This window comes from Dendronephthya gigantea, unplaced genomic scaffold (assembly GCF_004324835.1).
Source record: "Dendronephthya gigantea isolate DGI-Jeju-01 unplaced genomic scaffold, DenGig_1.0 000027F, whole genome shotgun sequence".
In the NCBI taxonomy this organism is placed as follows: Eukaryota; Metazoa; Cnidaria; class Anthozoa; order Malacalcyonacea; family Nephtheidae; genus Dendronephthya; species Dendronephthya gigantea.
In genome coordinates, this window is record NW_021163037.1 from 1,477,706 (window position 1) to 1,497,875 (window position 20,170).

At 38.0% G+C, this 20,170-nt stretch overlaps 2 protein-coding genes across 2 annotated transcripts; both read right to left on the reverse strand.

The window, feature by feature from the left end:
- Positions 1–207: 207 nt before the first annotated feature.
- On the reverse strand, positions 208–16,794 carry LOC114523483 (ankyrin repeat domain-containing protein 17-like). The gene is made up of 29 exons (XM_028544420.1): positions 16,566–16,794; positions 15,437–16,477; positions 15,061–15,167; positions 14,672–14,765; positions 14,411–14,517; positions 13,730–13,823; positions 13,097–13,200; positions 12,344–12,429; positions 11,548–11,630; positions 11,268–11,333; positions 10,871–10,985; positions 10,427–10,486; positions 10,074–10,217; positions 9,874–9,927; positions 9,214–9,762; positions 8,713–8,911; positions 7,460–7,535; positions 6,959–7,043; positions 6,491–6,565; positions 5,845–6,075; positions 5,219–5,596; positions 4,643–4,856; positions 3,581–3,630; positions 3,346–3,398; positions 2,812–2,878; positions 1,671–2,381; positions 1,485–1,556; positions 1,206–1,242; positions 208–1,054 (listed from the first exon to the last, which is right to left on the reverse strand). The coding sequence occupies exons 2-29, from the start codon at positions 16,270–16,272 to the stop codon at positions 576–578; spliced, it is 5,226 nt and encodes a 1,741-aa protein (XP_028400221.1). The 5' UTR covers positions 16,273–16,477; positions 16,566–16,794; the 3' UTR covers positions 208–575.
- Positions 16,795–18,386: 1,592 nt separating this feature from the next.
- On the reverse strand, positions 18,387–20,002 carry LOC114523462 (uncharacterized protein RP689-like). Its single transcript, XM_028544389.1, has one exon. It carries the CDS (start codon positions 19,825–19,827, stop codon positions 19,057–19,059), a length of 771 nt encoding a protein of 256 aa, XP_028400190.1. The 5' UTR covers positions 19,828–20,002; the 3' UTR covers positions 18,387–19,056.
- Positions 20,003–20,170: the final 168 nt, after the last annotated feature.

The following is a 20,170-nucleotide window of genomic DNA, read 5'->3' on the forward strand; positions in this document are numbered from 1 at the left end:
TTTGAAAACTGTAACTTAATGAAAAGCAAATCGTCAACTGTCATCATATTGAAAATATTAATCTGACTATTAATTCACATTAATCTGACTATTAATTCACATTAATCTAACAGGCAGGAGAACAAAAATTGATGTCTCTGAGCGTGGGATTTGAGTTGTTCATTCTTTGCGCTACATTTCATAATTCTGTTAGATTAGGGTGTCTTTCAACCCTGTGTTGTGCTTGAGCGCACGTTGTTGATGCATGAACAGAAATATAGATGTTTAATATTGGTGAAAAATTCGCCCCTTCAAGATGGTGAATTTTTATTGCTTTGCAAACTGGATTTATTTTCGGCACCAGCTGTGTTGGTGCTGTCCAGTTATATTTCCAATAGTTCGAGGGTAAGGCGAATCAGGGCTCAAGGATCCAAGGTTTTTATGTTCCACACGTACACCACAAAAAGTTCATTCACATATCACCAAACCACACTTTAATCGCAATTTTATTGCAATGGCAGTCTACAATTTGAAATATTACAGCACAACAAGTGTTCATCACGAGTATTTTTACAGTCTTTTCACACACAGTCCAGCTATGGGTAATAATAATACGCCCCTGGCCGCGGATAGTACATCTGTTGTTGATAGGGTACACCGCTGGGCATATACGAACTCTGTGGATCGTACTGATCACCGGTAACACGGGGCATAATGAACTGTTGTTGTGGAGGTAATCCGTTCATATGTTGCTCCAGGTGAGAATGGGGCGAGGGGCTGGCCAAACTTGGGTCGAGGGACAGTAGGGAATGATGTGGAACAGAGGTGTTGTTTAGGTACGGTAATAAAACTGGGTTTAAACTTCCTTCGGAATGCTGCTTCTGCAACACCTGGGGGGCTAGAACTTGAGTGAACGGTGACTGCGTCGGCACGCGAACATTCTGGTCCATTTGCATGTGATTTAGCAAAGTTCCAGAGGCTTGCGCATGGCCAAGCATGTCAGATGGCGGTACACCGCTGGATGCTCTTTCGTTCATCGGTTTGTGCGACACCGGACCGTTGGTTAGACCGTTACCTGCAAGAGAAATAAATGTTGAAAAAAGTGCAATTTACATTGTAAGTGCAATTCACATTGTGGTGAAAATAGTTGAGTACGACATGTTCTAGATTTTTCAAATTCAAAACCGGGAAAATCAACGATGATTAAGAAGACGCATGGTACTTACTTCTCTGAACAGCATGCATGATCTTTAACCGAGGACCCTAATCGAAAAAATTAAATTTAATAAAAAATTACATCCATCATTCAGTGCAAGAAACATGTAATAGACTATTGTTTACGCTTAAACTTTGGCTAATACGACAATGTTTAGCGGATGCATAAAACAGCTCATAAAACGGCCGAATTTCACTAAAAACCTAAAAAGAACTAATGTGGCTTTACGTAAGTTGATTCATGTAAGTTTCGACATGTTTTACTTCATGTTTTAGTCGTATTTGACTACCTTTGGAACGCCGATTTTTTGTAGATCAGTGTCTGTCATGTTCGCTAGCTTGTCCATTGTTACGTAATTTTCCTAAAAGTGGAATGGTTAAAGGTTAACTTTTTTGACAAATAGAGGGATTATAATAGAAAGATTACAAACAGAGAGATTATAAATGTCAATCACAGGGCGAACAACTTACAGTACCTCAAATGTCTGTCTATACTTTGTCAAAGATAGTCTCTCTAACAGCCTGACTACATCATGATGCGAGGTGTCTCGCATAGGATCGCTCCACTTATTCGCACCAGATGTTTCACGATACTGTTTGAATGAGCCTAACTTGGGCGACATGGCATTACGGTTGTTCACGTGCTCGCTGTAAATACTCGAACTGGACTGCGCCTGCGTGATATTCGCATTCCACGCTGAGTCGAAATCAGACGGCCCGTCATTCGTTCGGCTTGACCACAAGCGGTCGCTCATGTCGTCGTACGAGCTTGACTGAGCGGTCACTGGTCGGGAAAGCTTCGTGTGCTGGTCACGTGATCTCACGAGCGACGGCGAAGACGGAGCGCTGTGTGCACCGCGAGTGGAAATCCAGGATCCTGTATATTCGTCGCACAATTCCTTGACGTCACACGTGTTCTCTTCGTCGGTCGTACGTTGAAATGACGATGTCGACACGTTCTTTTCATTTTCCATGATGCTCGACAGTTCGAGGCGACTACTGCTTCTGCTGCTACTGGCGCTATTTGAATTGTCCCAGGCCGTCGACTCGACCACATCGGTATCAACTGTCATTCCTCCTGGTTGAACTGGACTCCATATTGAATGAGACGGCAGAGAGTTGATATCTGGTTGAGATGATTGAAAATCGTTCCGTGTAGTACAATGATCTTCCGCTTCACCGCAATCCTGCGGACATAAGTGAAATTGGTGTTTGATATATGGTGATTCAGATAGAACATAGTCAAGACACGAGTGTATTTGTCTACTTAAAAGAACACATTCGAATAATCCGTACAACCACATACAAAAGAGTTCCTAAGAGCGTATGTTTGGATATTTAAACGATGAATATATCGTATTAGCTATATTTCCATGATAAGATGTTAAATGCTTCAAGAATTATTGTGGTGTACCGGCCAGAAAGCTGTTATCTCCAAAATATTCTTCTCACTTTTCAATATGGCCCCTTTCCTGAATCTGGTATGCAATATTCATTACAATTCAGGGGTCATACAGTTTATAATTGTAGTTATAACTTATTTATAGTTGTAATACTATTAAAAAAGAGCGAATGCGGACAAATTAGGAACTTATTATACACCGAAATATAAGTTACCTGCCCAGACCAGCTGATGCTCCGTGCCTTGTCATATTCCTTGTTTTCATGAGTAGACCACGAGGAACTAGAAAGAAAAAAATCTCAAATACGTTCACCGTTTCCTATACCGTACTGACCTGGCTGTATAAAAGTACATTGGAAATTACATATATATATATATATATATATATATATATATATATATATATATATATATATATATATATATATATATATATATATATAGATATAGCTACTTTTATTATTTGATATAAAGAGAATGAACACAGAGTGTCCTCGCGCTATAGGCCGCTACCTTTAGGAACTAAAACCTGGTCTCAGTATAATCTCTACCAGGTGTGATTAAAGAAATTTACGGGTGCGACAAAGAGCTGCAGGGAAAGTGCCTCAAGAGTAGGTGCCCCGGAATCGTGCAGCTGTGCATGACGGAGTGGACAAAACGATTTTCAAATAGCGCTGAGAATGCTGGATGGATGGAGAAGATCCCTGAGATGGCTGGTCGAGGTAACGACTACGACAATCCCAACTTACCCGCTGAACAGGCTTGATGACTGAGGTAACATGTTCATAGAACGACAAGTTTCCTGAAAGGTTAAATGACAGAATTAAGTTAATATGCCACCATTCTTCAAGTTTAAAAAGCATAGAAAAGCATGTAATAAACTTGTATATCCTAAACGTTAGATATCCGCCCTATTTCGAAGCTCTAAACCTAAACTCATGAAGGAAAACGAGGAATGCGTTCTGGGACTGTATCTCTACAAACCTGTGAGTGATTGGAATTCATAGGAGGCAAGGCTTGCACATCGGTAATTTCTGGAAAAAAATAATAACTGAAGTTAAAAGTTGATAATAAAAACTGCCTGCATGCACTGACTAAAAATATACAGAATATAGCATGAATGAATAATACCAATTTGGTTCATTTCAAATAAAAAAATAATACCAGCCGAGAAATTCAATTATAATCAAATCAAAACACTTCTTGACGTTTCGACCTGCGGGCCTTCGTTAGGAGAGTTTGTAAGTCATACTTAAGCCCGTTTTCCACTAGGCGAATTGATTCGCGCGAACAGATAAAAAGTATGAAGCGTTTTTACTTTTTTACAAACCAATCACATCATCGGATTTCAGATATCGCTTCGCGTCGCGCGAATAAATTCACCTTGTGGAGAATGGGCTTAACTCTCCTGACCAAGGCCCTGAGATCGAAACGTCGAGAAGTGTTTTGTCTATTTTAGGCAGTTTTTACACAACATTTGATGCTAAGTTGTTTGAAGATGCTGGTTATATTGGAATATAATTAAATCAAGCCCGTTTAGGGTAAACTTAACGGTGGATAAGTGAGTCAAAATTAAATAACACTCTTACATCGCTCTTGAATGAGTATCTTGAATATCATGCACTGAATATGTAGTTGTAAACAATATCTTTGTATTAAGGTAAAAAAAATTTAGTTCGCTTTTTGAATAAAACGATAGACTTGCCTTCTATTTTGAACTTAACCAATGTTTAAGCTAAACGGGCTTGATACAACCGGCCCCAGAAGTATAACATCTTGAAACCAAGAATTAGGTAAAATGAACGAAGACAAGAATGATTTCGCGATATTTCGCTTCCATTGCTAGTTTCATATGTGAAATATCACGATAATTCTTGTCCCGTTTCAATCTACTGTATATTTGGATTTCAAGTTGTTACTCATCGGATTATGCTTTGCCTTGTATTTCAGGAAAAAAGGTAATTGTTTTCGGGAAAAAATTTCCTCCGTTGCCAGCATTAACAATACTTAACAATACTAATCAACAAACTCAGAAAATTAATATACCTTTGACATCCTCCTTCCACGGATTCGAATCCACAGTTTGATCTTCTTTAGCAACGACACTCTCACTGACGTCTGCTCGTTCTATAATGCTGCCGCTCTGAGCCTCAATATTGCCATCATCAGCAAAAACATTATCGACCTCGTCAGTGCCGCCACTTCCAGAGACCTGGCTCGAATTGTTGGCGGGAGATGAGTAGGATACCGCTGTTGACATCTGCAATAGAGAATGCACAATAGAAACGACTGTAAGCATTCCATTTGTCGGTGATCATCGACCAGATGATGAGATCTATAGGCTTGACCACTTTAAACCGAGCAGCGAACAATCAATTAAGAATTTTCGCAGCTGTGAATACTAGAGATTGATATTTGACTTGGCTATTACACGGCAAACATCTAAGTGTTTTTTTCAAAAATTGTAATGAGGCGCTATTTTCAAAGTGTCAGAAAAAACAAGTATAGTTGAAAAGAAGAGACGAATTTCTCTTCCGCCTTTTTGCACAGTCGAGTTTCTCTTTCGCCTGTTTATGTAAGGACCCTTCGTTCGTTGTATGTACATATATGTACATATCCTACCTGGATATCATCTTCGTTCTTAGAAGAAACACTCTCAATTCCTGTGGCTACTTCGCAATAACTGAGCCGCGAACCATCTTGAGTGGTAGCATAACTTTTCGTCCTTGCCTTCGTGGCAGAAGACACGGTCGTTGGATTATGAGAAGACACTGAAGATACAGGGGATTCGTTGGTATTGGCGATGGTAGACACTGGAGGACTGTTGGTCTTTGTTTCAACCGACCATACTCCAGGTATAACCTGGTCACTTGTCGTCTCTGTTGGGCATTGCAAATCAGGCGCTGAGTGCGCGCGTGTCTCGCGTGTTTCACGCGAGATGTTCCCGCTGTTTTGGTCGGTGACAGAGACAGACTTTCCGACCGACGGGTTGCTCAGTGGCTGTCGAAAAACAATTATATAAAAAATATAAAGTCAACGTTCAATCTCATCTTCTGCAACCTATAATCGCATTAGAGACTATATAACAGTGGGAAGAGTAGGTGCTGAAGAGAGGTTATATTTTTAAACATTCAGAATGCGCGTTTTACAGTACTTTGCGCTTAATATACAAATATCGTATGATTTTGTCATAACTCGCTCCTATAACTTCCATATTATAAGCGTCACATATGATCGAGTATACAAACCTTTTCTGGACCACTGTGGGCTTGCATTACCGTAGGCCATTCTGATGACGATTTAGGGATGGCGACGAAATTACCCCGTATAGGAGCCACTGATGAAATGGACTGTGGCTGGGCATATGAAGACGACGGAAACGATGATAAGTTTGGTGTCTGTGTTGCGGTCAAACTGCTTGGACTGTTGAGAGCGTTTGATACCAGTTGCTTGGCTTTCTGGACGCATTTCACTGGCCCCTTGGAATAGCAAACAAGGCATGATTTATTTTTTGATGTGAAATAAGTTTTAGGGGCATGATTTATTTTTTGATGTGAAATAAGTTTTAGGAAACAAGCTCAGAAGTTATTCATAAATTTTCGGATTTCGTAAAACAGTCAATTTTGATAAATTTTTTTGATAAACAATCTTATAGAAAACCTAAAATCGACAAACATGTAACCGCTGCAAATATAAAGTATAGTTAACAGAATTTTACGGCTTATGAGTAATGAATGTGATATTCGCGTAACATAAACAATAGGCCTTTCTCATGGTGACATCGCGAAACGCGGTGAAGTGAAACGCGAAAAGTCTGATGTTACACAAAGTTTGATTGGCTCATTAGTTTTGGGGATTGATTTTACAATTGAGAAAGCTCCATAGCATGCTTACCTTGATCGTTATAACGCGGTCATTTGGATTCTTTGGATCTGGTTTTCCTATCGTAATTTGTGCCCCTGACTCCTCCTAATGAAGAATCGATTTTTAACACACAATTACCACGAAAGCCAAATACATGCTGAATTTAAAAATATAGCTAGGAAAAGCGTATTGAAAATAATCAAATGGCAAATACGTTGACTATTAAGGATATATAAAAACAGTTGCAGGAGAAAAAATACCAGTCAAGATTGATTCACAATAACTGTACTATCTAAAAACCGAAACTGAAAAAACTGTAAAACTAAATGTAATAACCTCACACTTCGCATGACTGAGGACAGATTAGGCGGATTATGGGGGAAACGTTTGTGATTTGCGCTACCGCGAACGGATATGTTGTTACCCTCTATTTGTTCTTTTGATACCCTTAGTTGTCCTTTTGTTACCCTTTTTCCCGAGAGTTTATGAAAATCATACCGTAATTCCGTTGATTTTAGTTCCACCTCGTCCTATAACTCTACCACATAATGCATTCGGGGCTGTAAGCTGAATGACCATCACCCTGATTAGAAATATTTGAAAAATTAGAAAGTTTTGAAGGCAGAAGAATTAGACTGAAAATGCGGGCTTTGAAAGGGGCGAAGAATACCGTATCGAATAGAAAACGCGAAATGTCTGATTATACACGAAATTTGATTGGCTCCACATAACTATCGAGCCAATCAGACTTCGTGTAACATCAACAACTTTCCGCGTTTGACATCATTATGAAAAAGGTCTATTCATGAACCAAATTTACAGTACTTAACACGAAACTCCATCTTGGAATATCATCCAATTACTTTACTGGCTTTTGTGAACTTACATTCTGTATGTAATCACGTATCTTATGGTATTAAATTTTACATGTTAACTGTCGGTTGAATATAAACACACATATTCGACCAGTAAAATTTGTAAAAGTTTCACCCATCTTACTTTATTGAACTACTGTTTCTGGTCACCTCCTTCCACGAATTAAGATAATCAGAGGACACTTGTTTCGCACGTTGAGCTACAAAAAAAGGTTCATACAAATTGATCATAAACTAACAATTTCGCACATAAAGTGTATGGACAGTAGACGTTTGCCTCTTAATTATCAATGGTTATTATTCGAATATTTATATGTAGGCATACATGTTTCACACATTACATTGCAATTCAGGTTATCGAGTAAGGCGACGAATCCTCACATGGGTAGTAATCTTTTGCATTATACTGCAAACTAACTTTTGATCTAGACGGGAAGGTGCAAATAAAGGAAATAAAGGCCCGTTTACCAGGGCCGTAGCTAGACCGCTTAATTGGGGGGGGGGGTGTATATTCATATATTCATGTTTATATACCATAGGAACAATAGCATACAAAAGAAATCATTCGGGCATAAGACGAATATACAGTATGAATATGCACCCCGCCAATTAAGCTTCTAGCTACGGCCCTGCCGTTTACATTCCGATTTTCGGCACAATTTTCGTCTTTTGATGTAAAAGAGCGAGTACTTCTGAATGCTCTGATGAAAAATGTGTTTGAATATCGCAAACTTCAGCATAAAAAAAACGCATCAAAAATTGCAAGTGTGTACGGGCCTTGATAGAGCACCCAAAGTTAGTAACATTGCCAAATTTCGTTGCGAAATGTTGTGAAGTAAGGAAAATAGAAAAAAATTGGTAGATTTTGTATAGCTAGACGAGGTAGACTTTTGTTTTAAGGGCTATATATCGCGTTCCTTTCTACGACTGTATAAGCACGTAAAAGTTTAAAATCATTCAAAACATACTTGTAAAACCAACGAATGAATTGATGTATTGACAGAGGTTTTGTTGATGATTAAGTATGTTTTTGCTGGCTATCAATTGTATAAAAATTAAAAGGTTTGAAACTTCAACATGCATGTGTGTGCTAAATAGCACACAAAATATGAGAACTCGGCACTCGTCATACTCTCCACAATTTACAATTTACAACTTCGCAACCAAATTTTTTAATTTAGTTCTGTAGCATCTTTCTGAGAATGCACTTTTTTACCGGCCGAAGGTTAAAAAACAATAGAGTGGCGAGTTTCCTAACCAGAATACACATATTCATATTGGCAATATTGACATGGCTAAGCAATGCATTGGAAAGGCGGGAAATCTCTAAATCCTGAAAACTACTGTGCTGATTGCGTCATTACTGAATCTACATACCTGTAGGTTTCCAACCATCTTTCACGATGACGTCATTGTGGCCAGAGCTCTTGACGACATTTCCCCTTGCTGGGAGGTCTTGACCTGAAACAATCATTTCATTTCGCGGCTTCCCATTTTCATTCGCACACGACTCGAATCGCCCGTCAGCATCTTCACTTTCCACAACGCAGCGTTCGTAATTTATCACTTCAGCGACCTGCAAGTAAGATTGAATTCAGCATTGCATGACTGCGTTCAAGAAAATGTTTCGCAAAGAACTCGCGATGCAAAGAGTTACGCAAGCTAAGATTTACGTTTAAAACAAGACAAAAAGTTTACGGTCATTGTTCATTCTGGTTTGACAATGATTTTCACATTAGAACCGAAATACATGTACCACTGTAAACTTGTGTGACCACAAGTTGTCTACTAATATTTTTTGTACTTCAACAAGCTATACAACGTTGCATCATTTCCGCGCAATCCAATAAACCTTTGAGATCAGTGTACCATACTCACCAGAACATTGTCCTGAGGCTCCGGGTTATGATCCTGGGATCGACACGCCGTGATCCGTTTTCCCTGAGCTTTGTTTTTCTTATTGTTTTCGACTTCCTGCGCGGTTTTCTCACGACGTTCAGCTTTCTTGGGCGTGACTTGCTGCTCGTTCCCATCAAAGACGGCCTGGGGTTGATCATCACGACGTTCCTCTGTGCTGTTCGTGTTTACCTTTTCGTCTTGTGCCTGTCCCACGGTCATCGCTCGACACGTGCTGACATTCTTACGATTCTTAATCTCGGTCTCGTAATTCCAATATCTACGTTTAGAGCTTGGCTGAACGCGACCAGTGTCGGAAGGTCGCGATGTTTCTTCCTCGCTGCACGTTGTGTCGTCCTCCATGTTTGTTGTGGTCGTTCTGTTCTCGGACGGCTGTGGCTCCTCGCTGTTCGTAGTGTTGTTCTGCTGTTCATTTTCTTTTTGTTTCTTCTTCTTTTTTCTCTTATCCCTCCTTTTCGCAGCTTGCTTTTTCTTCTTATTCTCTTCTCGAACCTTGTCTTCCTCTAGTTCCTGTAAAGATAAATAAAACATAGCGGTCGGTAGGTTGTTTGTAAGGCTTGTAAGGCTTTATAGGGCTTGTAAGGCGAATAAAATATAATTACAACTTATTTGCATGCTTACCTGAAGAAAACTCTGGGCGTTTTCCAAAGCAGCTTGTTCCTTGACTTTCTTTGCCTAAAATGTACAATATTGAAAAATCATCTTCTATTTTAGCAATGTCGTTTACTACCTATACAAATAGCGACTTGTGAAAACGTATTTGTTTATGGAAAGGAAAAATAATAATAAGAAAACATGCGAAGAAATACAAACAAACAAACCTTTTTGATCATTTCATAACACATTGTGCGTAGGTAAAGTAAGTCTCTCTCGTTGTCTTTCTCTTCCCAAGGGGCAGTAATACACTTCTGACACTGTTCATCTGATGGAACATGCTTCGCGATTGATAAAATCCATTCGACAACCTATTAAACAAATTTTTGAGTAACTTTTATCCCATTTTCAGCTACTTTCGTTCTATATTACTCGATATTTGTATATTGTGGAAGTGCTCTAATTGTATACTGTGGAAATATCTACTGCATATCTGCATGGGTTTAACTTATATTTTCAAAACTTTTGCAGCTTTATGATCAACTTTGCATTGAACCTGTAAGTCTAAAACGATCAGTACCTTTTGATGGCCATTCTTGAAAGCAGCAACCAAGGGGGAAATGTTCCTCTGATCACAAACCTGATATCAAGAAAACAGAAGCACAGTTATTATACTGTAGATATTTTTAGATTCCATTTTTACTGATAAAAAGAAATTTATGAAACTGTAACATTCAATGGAATATTTCAACGTAAATTTGTAAACGTATAGAGCCCAATGTTTTTTCATATCCCAAGGTTTTGTAGGTCAACATAATATTTCAATGTAACACTTAAGAAAAGAGACTAATGATGATCAATTCACATCCAGATTTTGGACCAACACAGTATGAAAATAACATTAGCTAGCCACGGTTTTCACATATAGTAGTACTGTATATAGTAGATATGTTGTTTCATTAGTATTGGGCAACTACCGTGAATATATTATAATGTACATATGGACATTTTGGTATTCAGTCACCTCAACATCAGCACTATTTTCATACAAGGATCTTGCTATTTCCAAATGTCCTTCTTTACAGGCCAGAAAAAACGGAGAACAACCTTTCTTTGTTCGACAATCGACATTTCCACCCCTTAAAAAGTTACAATAATACCAGTTTAAAATGTTGAATCGTTGGAAACGTTTATAGCCACGTAAAGTATACTTATTGACTGTAATAGAGAATTCGTGTTGACTATATTACCACGATCAAAACATTGGAAACATATTGTAATATTTTTTTTAGTTTTCTTAAGACTTCACCGCGGGACATTTTGGCATTAGCAAAGAAAGTGAAGGAAGCCCAAACACCTAAATTTATAACTAAATGTAACTAAAATTAACATAACATTCGAATCTATGTCATTTATTGTACCTGCTTAGTAAGATATCCATCAGCTCAATGTACCCTTTCTCAGCCGCCAAGGTCATTGGGTTTTCCCTACACGCAAATTGTGAAATGTATTGTAAAAGGGGTAATGTAAAAGGTATTGTAAAAGGTATTGTAAAAGGTATTGTTAAAGGTAAAAGGTATTCTAAAAGGTAAAATCTCAAAAATCAAGAATTCATTTAGCGGCTTGTAGGTGTACCTGTGAATAGAGTACATGTAGTAGGCAACATGGGTCGTGTTCTCATGCAGAGTCAGAGAACTGTACCTGCTGTTTGGAAATGATGCAGTGACACTGGCTCCTTGATCAAGAAGTAGTTCAACAACGGATACATGATTCTCTCGGCAAGCCTAAAAGAAAACAAATTATAGTTAGGATGAAACCATTGATTAATGTTTACGATCGTTTTAAGAAAAAATACATTTTCGTTTCATTTTTTAAGAAGAGCGTTGCCATTTTGGACAAATTTATTGTACGACCTTTTTAAAACTACCTCCTAAAATGTTTGTGAAAGAAAAACAAATAATATTCGCGATCACATAAATCACACCCGAAGGTCAACTAAAAAATTACAACTAACAAAAAGTTGTTGTTAATGGGATAGAAACTGCTCATGTTGATATTAATTGGTGATATTGAATCAAGGGGTGCCTCAGGGTACCGTTTTAGGTCCCTTCACTAACGGTCAACGATATAAAACCCACCGATCCACAAAATAACCTATTATAGTTGTTAATCAGGTCACTATTTTATTACTGCATTGGAGTTTGGGGCTCGGCACAGCAAAAGACCGACTAATTTTGAGTAAGTCAAATAAAAAAACTTTGGTACTCAAGGTTACAAAATATAAACAAAATGTAATTTCATGGATGTCACGTGACAAATATCGAAAACTGGGGGTGGGGACTAAAAATTACATTTTCAACCAATACATTTATACACTTTCAACCAAAATATCTTTTATCAAATTCATTCTTTCATTAAGTTGAGTTTAAGAGAATTGTCTCTTTCAAGTCAATTTTTCTATTTTCTTTAAAAAGACACGAAAATATCTCCAACCAACCTGGAATAATGGTGTGATACCAGTCTTAGTTCGGCACTCTCGGTTTGCATTATATCGTAACAATAATTCTGCAACGTCACGGTGACCTGAAAAATTCAACAATGTGTAATTAATTTTTGAACTATAAAGATGGCAAAGTGGAATTTACGGTACATTTAGGTTTATGACGTGTAATTTTCTACTGAAGTCAACCGTGTGTTTCTCCTTAAGGTTTAAACGAGAAAGTGTACAGTATTGTACTGTACATGGACCAACTGAGTAATTATGTTTCAATTTCAACCATAGCTTATTTCTTTGCCTTTGCACGATGTCTTTGTTTATTCGTTCATACTTTGAGTGCGTTCTATCTTTTTTTTAATTGTGCCTGTGAATTTCGAACACTTATGTATGTCGCTATAGCAGAAGTCGATCTGTTACTAAGACTTGCAAAATTTCTAAATAAATTCAAAATAAATTCAATATGTTGAACACCTTAATTTTCGCGAAAACTGTATTGAGCTATTGCCTGTTACGATCTATCCCTTCTGTGTCGTAACAAAGTGTAGTAAACATCCTACCTCCCCGAGAGGTCGGGTAAAATATGGACGTATTTGAAAGCAACGAACATTACGGTACGATACGTTTAACTGAAATGGATAGACGCCTTTGTACCAATTAGAGACGGAGCACAAACCAATATGGGTGTTGAACACACAACCAAGACGGCCAACTATCTAAACGAAGCCTCTACATAATAACCAACTATAAACCCACCTTTCCAACAAGCCATAAACAGAGGACTTTGACCATAATTATCCGGTAACTCAACATCAGCACCATTTTCCAACAGTAGTGACACAACTTTTTCGTGCCCCTCTCTACATAGGAAATGAGAACGGTAATTTCAACCAAAGGTCTCCTTTTCTAGATGTATACTGTACGTGCATGAGCGAGGTTTGAACGCGAGTTGGCGTATACGGCTGTTTGGTTAAATACTCTAAATCAGTTATGTCTTATTACGCGATATTCATTCGCTTAATTGACAAAGGTAAAGCACAGTAGATAACTTTTATCTTTAGTTGAGGCAGAGTTGGCCATGGCTAACAATTGCAATTGAGCATTATGTAGTGAACTGCGATTTATAATCACACTTCTCAAAATGCATTTACGAGTTTTACACAGTGAACTGGTTTTACACAACCATCCCCATGACCATTAGGTGGTCTAGGTTGGTCACGTAGATATATGCAAAACTGTAAATATAAAATGCTATGGGGCGATATCTCCTGAATGAGCACAGATTTATTTGTATCCTTTTAGAACGGTATATTACAGTACCTATATGTACTCTTGAATGCCAATGTTTTTCAAACCAGCAAAAGGAAATATCTATACACGTCTACGTACCTGGTAGCTTCCATTAAAGGTGTACATCCGGTTTTGGTTTGGTGATCCACGTGTGAATCGTGATCAAGAAGTAGTTCGACAACATCGTCATGACCTACAAGATGAGGTTAGGAAGTTTTGAAATCTGACCTGACGGTCCTGACCTTCACTTGTATGTAGCTACGTAATAAAATCGTGAATTAGTTCGCGAATACTTATTGGGACCAAACTCGGTTTTGGAATGCATTACCAGACGAAGTCGTTCTTCAGAACAGTCATTGTTCATTGGGCGAGCATGTAGATTTTTTCTTTGTAATGAAGCGTTTTCAAAACCCTCGGGCTTTAACGGAAATAATCAACGAAAGACAAACGATTTGTAGACAAAAGATTTCAAAGGCGCAGAAAATAACGTGACTACGTATTCAAAATATCTCGAGTAGAATAACATGGCTATGTATTCAAATATTTCGATTAGAATAGTTTTATCTCTATTAAAATTCTACTCCATTTTGTGTTCCTATTTTTCACCTCCAATGAACGACTATTCCATAAGCATTGAGTTACACTCTTGAAAAGAAACACCCTTTATATATAACCAACTATTTTTATGTATAAGTTTGATACAGTACTAGATGGAAATGGATGTACTCTGAATGCAACAAGGTACTGTACATGATCACGCAACATAACTTTTAACAATACCTTTCCAACAAGCTAATGTTAATGGTGTATCATCATTACTACCAGACGGAGTGTTCACTTCAGCACCAAGACCAAGCAACAATTTCGTGGTTGCTAAATGCCCCTCTCTATCAAACAAAAAAGAAAGGAAATGGCAGGCTCTCATGACTCTGCTGTGCATTTGTACCTATTGTATAATCAATATAATACAGATTGTACTTTGAAGATATGCCAAGTATGCCCCATATTCAAATAATAGTATCATATGCAGGTAAATTTTACCTAGCAGCTAGCATTAAAGGAGTACAACCAGCTTTATTCCTATGTTCTTTGTCAGAATTATGATTGAGAAGTAACTCCACAACATCTGTATGACCTTAAAAAAAGCAGAAACAAAAAATTTACCATATAATATATAGGTGGTATAGTAATGGGCTAAATTTTAGGGTTACAAACACCCTATTTTTCATTATTTCTAAAATTTTTGAAGTTTGGAGACTTGCAAATGCAATTTTGAATTTTCCTAGAGCATTCCTATGTTCTAGGAAATGGGAGATAAATGGGTACAGTGCTATGGATAGTTTCATAAGACAAACTCAATGACTGTACAATATAATCAAACAATGAAGTTAATCTGTATTATATACATGTATTATTCCATTAAAATGTACCTTTCCAACATGCCAAAGTTAGAGGGATATTATTTTCACTTCCTGATGGAACATTTACTAAGGCTCCAGCATCAAGGATTAATTGGGCCACAATCAAATGGCCCTCACTAATAAAAAAATTACAATTAGTGAAGGGCATGAAACTGCAGGTGTAGTCAATATTCCAATGCTCAATGCATAAATGATAAATGTGTAATATGGCGAACATGTAAAACATGAGAAAGGCAATGTCTATAATGCAGTGTTTTAGGATTAGAGGATAACAAGGAAATGTAGTAGTTAATTTGTGACACCAACCCCCCCCCGTAATTTTATTGTGCATCTTGAAGAACTTATTTGTGATGTGCGATCTTACGACAACTTAGACAATACATACCGAGCGGCAAGCATAAGTGGTGTACATCCATCCTTGGTACGATGCTCAATGTTTGATTTGTATTCCAAAAGCAATTTCACAACTTTATGATGTCCTTTCCAGCATGCACTAGTCAATGGGATATCATTATTACTGCCGCTAGGTTCATTGACCTTGGCTTTACGTTTCAATAGCTCCTTTGCTACATCTGTATGACCACCCAAAGCAGAAAACATCAGTGGTGTGAAACCTTCCTTAGTACGATGCTCGATATTTGCGTTCCGCTCCAGCAACAATTTAACAACATTGACATGTCCTTTCCAGCATGCAAAAGTCAATGGGCTATCTTTGTTACTGTCAGACTCAACATTAATGTTAGCTTTGCAATCAAGGAGCATTGTGGCCACCTTAACATGACCAGCCAAGGCAGCGAACATCAGGGCAGTACATCCATCTTTTGTACGATGCTCAACATCACTTTTCTTTGATAACAGCAGTTCTACAATTGATTCATTACCCAATGTGCAGGCCCAGGTTAGGGCACTGTCTGAGGTGGTGTCAGTTGCGGCATCAATATTTGCATCATGGTCTAAAAGGTAGTGGGCAACATCCTTATGTCCTTGACTGCATGCCTCAAGTAAAGGTGTGTTCCCTGCTTTATTACGATAATCTACATGAGCCCCACTCTCAAGAAGTAACTCCACAATGTCAAGTTTCCCTTGCCGGCAGGCAAGGCTCATCATTTCATCCAAACTGACATCAGTCTCCCTGGCAATGTTCTCCATTTCAGTATTCAGGTCACTGTCCCCATTCAAAGCAGCACTTTTCCTCTTATCCAACAGGGTTCTAGGCATCATGGCTTAAATTTCTTACGTAAAAACACAATGTAGAGACTTCCTTGCTCAAATTCATTTATGATTTGAGCATTGCTACTTTTCAAAGTGACTACATTATTATTTACGACATGCTTGCTTGAAGGTTGTGTGCCATATTACACCTTATCACAAATCAGAGTGAAACTCGAGCGTTTTCCCTCGAGGTTTAGTGAAGAAATGAGAAAACCTGAAAGAAAAAAGCTTTGTTTCAGCTTCGATCTCTTTCTCTTCGACTGTGGTTAGACGTAAATATTGAAATATCGAATATTACTCACTCAACAGATGAAATTTTGTTAGATGATTTGCGAACAAATTCGTTTGATGGAACTTCGTAAGACCCAGTAATGGCGAGATCTATATCTAAAGATAATATTCCAACGGTACGATCGTCGATTGCTTTCGCAAATCTTTATATTTTCCCTAAAAACCGTCGATCACCGAGCGATTGTTGTTAAATTTGAGTGCGTTGAAATGAGGGCACATGCTAGTTAGCCTAGTTTTGGTTTATCACGCAGCCTCGATTCCACGCAAGCGCAGAACGAGCGTCTCCCCCACAATTATTTATACTGCATATTTACCGGTAGCCAAAACAAACTGCTACAACAAACATGCGCCTTATAGTTTTCGGAAAAATTCATTTAAATAATTTTACATATTATACAATTCCTAACAATTTTCCGTTACTAGGTGCCGGAGGAGTTCATAGTTTACAAGCCTAACATCATTGCTTCAATCTGAAAAGCAGACCTCCTCTCCTCTCCCGGCCTTATTTTTCGCCGTTCGTATGCGTTTCATGAAGTTCTATTGCAAGCGAATGTGATGGAACTAACGATGATTCTAAAATGTTCTTGAAGGTTTCGCCTTAATAAAGATACCAATGACGTCACGAAAATGTTCAATAGGCTAAGTAGTAACTGTCATTTTCAAGTGCGAATTAAATAATTATGTTTTAAACTCACATTAACTTTGCTCTTGTGCTGATCAGATCATCGTTAAAATTCTTTATTGAGCGAACCATTAGAACAGTTCTTTCAAGTTTCAACTATTACTAGAACAAAGTGTAAACAATAAACACCGTTGGTCAGACCGGCATACCATACTATACCATTCTTCTCTCGAACAGATAAGTCGGATAAGCCATGCAACTTAAAGTAAGCACTAAGCAACTTATTTCGAGTTTGGCCAGATCACAGTCTTCGCTATAAAAAAGAGATAGTTCTCCTCTGCATGCTTGCTTGCATGATGCAACCAAGGCCTTCACTAGCGATGCATAAGTTGCCGTTGGTCTAAACTTTGCGTATAAAATTGTGAATGACCAGCAAGGTAATTTTGGTTGAGTGCAGGAACTTCGAAATGAATCGGCTTTGGTGAAGGAAGAGCTATTCTCTAAAATATCAAAGAAGCTATATATTATACCACTACTGGACATAGAACATTTCATTACGAAGCTGGGGCGAAATTGTGGAATGATCCAGACAATATTACAAAGTTAATGACTTCCTGGAAAAGCTTTGGGAAAATCAAAGAAAGACATGTTATTTCTACACTTGTGTCATTTCATCACTCCATAAGCATAGTACTAGTAGATATACGTAATAATTCTATATATTAGTATGAGAGGGTATAATAACAGCCGGAAAACTTAATATATACTGGTATACACTGAGTAAATATCGCGGATATATATCTTGACTTGATTATATAACACAACATGACTTTATTATATAACACGTCATTCAGTGTTAAAAAGGCCCTTTGAGGAACATGATAAATAGATGTATGTACTATGTATATCGTCTTTATAGAAATTTATAACGTGCATGTTGCGCGAAAATTACAAAATTGAAAATATTGCTTGTGAAGAGACGTGATTCCTTGCAGCACGAAAAACAATTTGCATCGGTTTCCACGCAATTAGTTGATTTTACAAATGAATTTCAAAAAAACCTGCAGTTATAAAGATTAAAGATTCAGTCAAAGATATACATGCAAGATAATGATTGCACAGCTTTCTCGAGAATTCAAGAATATCAATTTGAGTATCGCTAAAAATGTTTAGGCAACGGGTGAGACCTGGGACTAACCCGAACCAAAACGGGCTTACTGTCTGTCATTTGAATATTTTTTATTAATATAAAATTTGAACTTTTGGTGGCGTCTTTTGAATACCAACAGGGGAGAACAGGACTGAGTAACAACCCATTCCAGATTTTGAACTTAAAATTTGAAACCCAGTATAAGTCTTGAATTTCAAATGAAAGCTTCGTTATAGTTCAAAGCCTCATGACAACAAACGAAATAGGCGTTGTATGCGAATAAACAACATAATAACCTTTCATTGAAATTCAAGACCTCATATCCGCGGTTATTATTATCCTATATGTAAGTGCAAAAGCCTGCTACAGACGATGATTTCTTTGAAGAACTCAAGTCATTTTTTTGGCATGCACACGCAAAACGAACACGACGACGAATCTACAGTTGAATACATCCCGGCAAGGTCTGGCTTTTTGTTTAGGTATTAGGTTAGAGTATTACAACTTGTTTGCACAGAGTTGTTTGCACTTAATGATAATTTATTCACAGATAGTAAAGAGAAGGTCTATCAGAACAGTCCATCAGGATTGTTTATCATCGGTGAAACGTGGAAATGACTTGTTCACGAAAATTATAGATGAAATTATGAAAACCAAATCCTGAAATCAGCTCAAAGAAGTAAATTACTTTAGGTTTATATCACATGCAATATTGTTAATACCCTAATTGTCATTTGTAGGGCCTTGCGGGTTCATAGTGCTCTGGTTGCATTTTGAACTTAACAGGTTTAACAGACTGTTTACTGGCGTGATCATAACTGTGCGTCGATCCCTCTGTGTACCAAGATTCCCCGTAGGTACGCTCGAGATACTCGTCGGCATTTGCCGGACAGTTGAGAAATATATCACCAAACAACTTCGGTTGAATATTATCGATATCCTTATTATAATAATACTCTTCTGGCCACAGTGACCTCCCACAACCGTTCGCTATAACAGAGATCAGCTGTCGCTGTCTTTTCATCACAAAAATATCGCAGAAGGGATACCGGTGATTGTGATATTCACCAGGCAGACTTTCTGAGTCGAACTTGTGAAAGACTCGATAACCGAATATCGGCACTTCGATTAACTCACATCCATTATCGTTTAGGAAACGTTTCAGACAGGTAATCTTACCCTCGTCCTTCTGATAAATACACAGATCGAGATCGTCATCCCACGGAATCAGTCCTTGATGGCGCACACAACCAAGCAAAGTTCCACCGCTTGTCCAATACAATACACCGGCACTTGTCAGAGAGTTGTGCATCATACGAGCAAGATAATACAGTCTTCTCACTACAGTCTCTGTTGTAAACGAAAGTTCATTTGAAATTGCCCTCTCAGTCGAGTTTCCGTCAACATTAAATTCGTCGTACATCCAACAGGGAATATCGATCTCATCGCTCTGATCTTCGCTTTCAGAGGCATATTGTGGCATAGCAATGATTGCACTCATTGCACTAGCCACTAGGCGCTGCAGTCAACAATGACACCCAAAATATTTCCATACGGACTATTTCACATCGGTGAAAATGACTTGTTCACGACAATAACAGATCGACCATGCATAAAGGCATCTAAACTAGTTAACTAGCGTATTTCTGAGTTCGACGACGTATCAACTACGCAACGTGTATGCAGTCAAAATTTGAGGGGCACGCAATTTGAAATGGCTCGAGTCAAGATATACCAATTCAATTATTCAAATATATGCATGCATACGACAAACCGCGGCAAACTGTCTGCTAAATACCCAAGGGCTCCGGGAGAAATACGACGTTTACATCAGATTGAGAGAA

Excerpts from the sequence above, each read along its gene's own strand:
- LOC114523462 (XM_028544389.1), bottom strand. The coding sequence starts at position 19,827 with ATGAGTGCAATCATTGCTATGCCACAATATGCCTCTGAAAGCGAAGAT.
- LOC114523483 (XM_028544420.1), bottom strand. The coding sequence starts at position 16,272 with ATGATGCCTAGAACCCTGTTGGATAAGAGGAAAAGTGCTGCTTTGAAT. Across the intron at positions 13,201-13,729 it reads CCTTTAATGGAAGCTACCAG|AGAGGGGCACGAAAAAGTTG; the intron begins GTACGTAGACGT and ends TTTCCTATGTAG. Across the intron at positions 3,399-3,580 it reads TGAATTCCAATCACTCACAG|GAAACTTGTCGTTCTATGAA; the intron begins GTTTGTAGAGAT and ends TTAACCTTTCAG.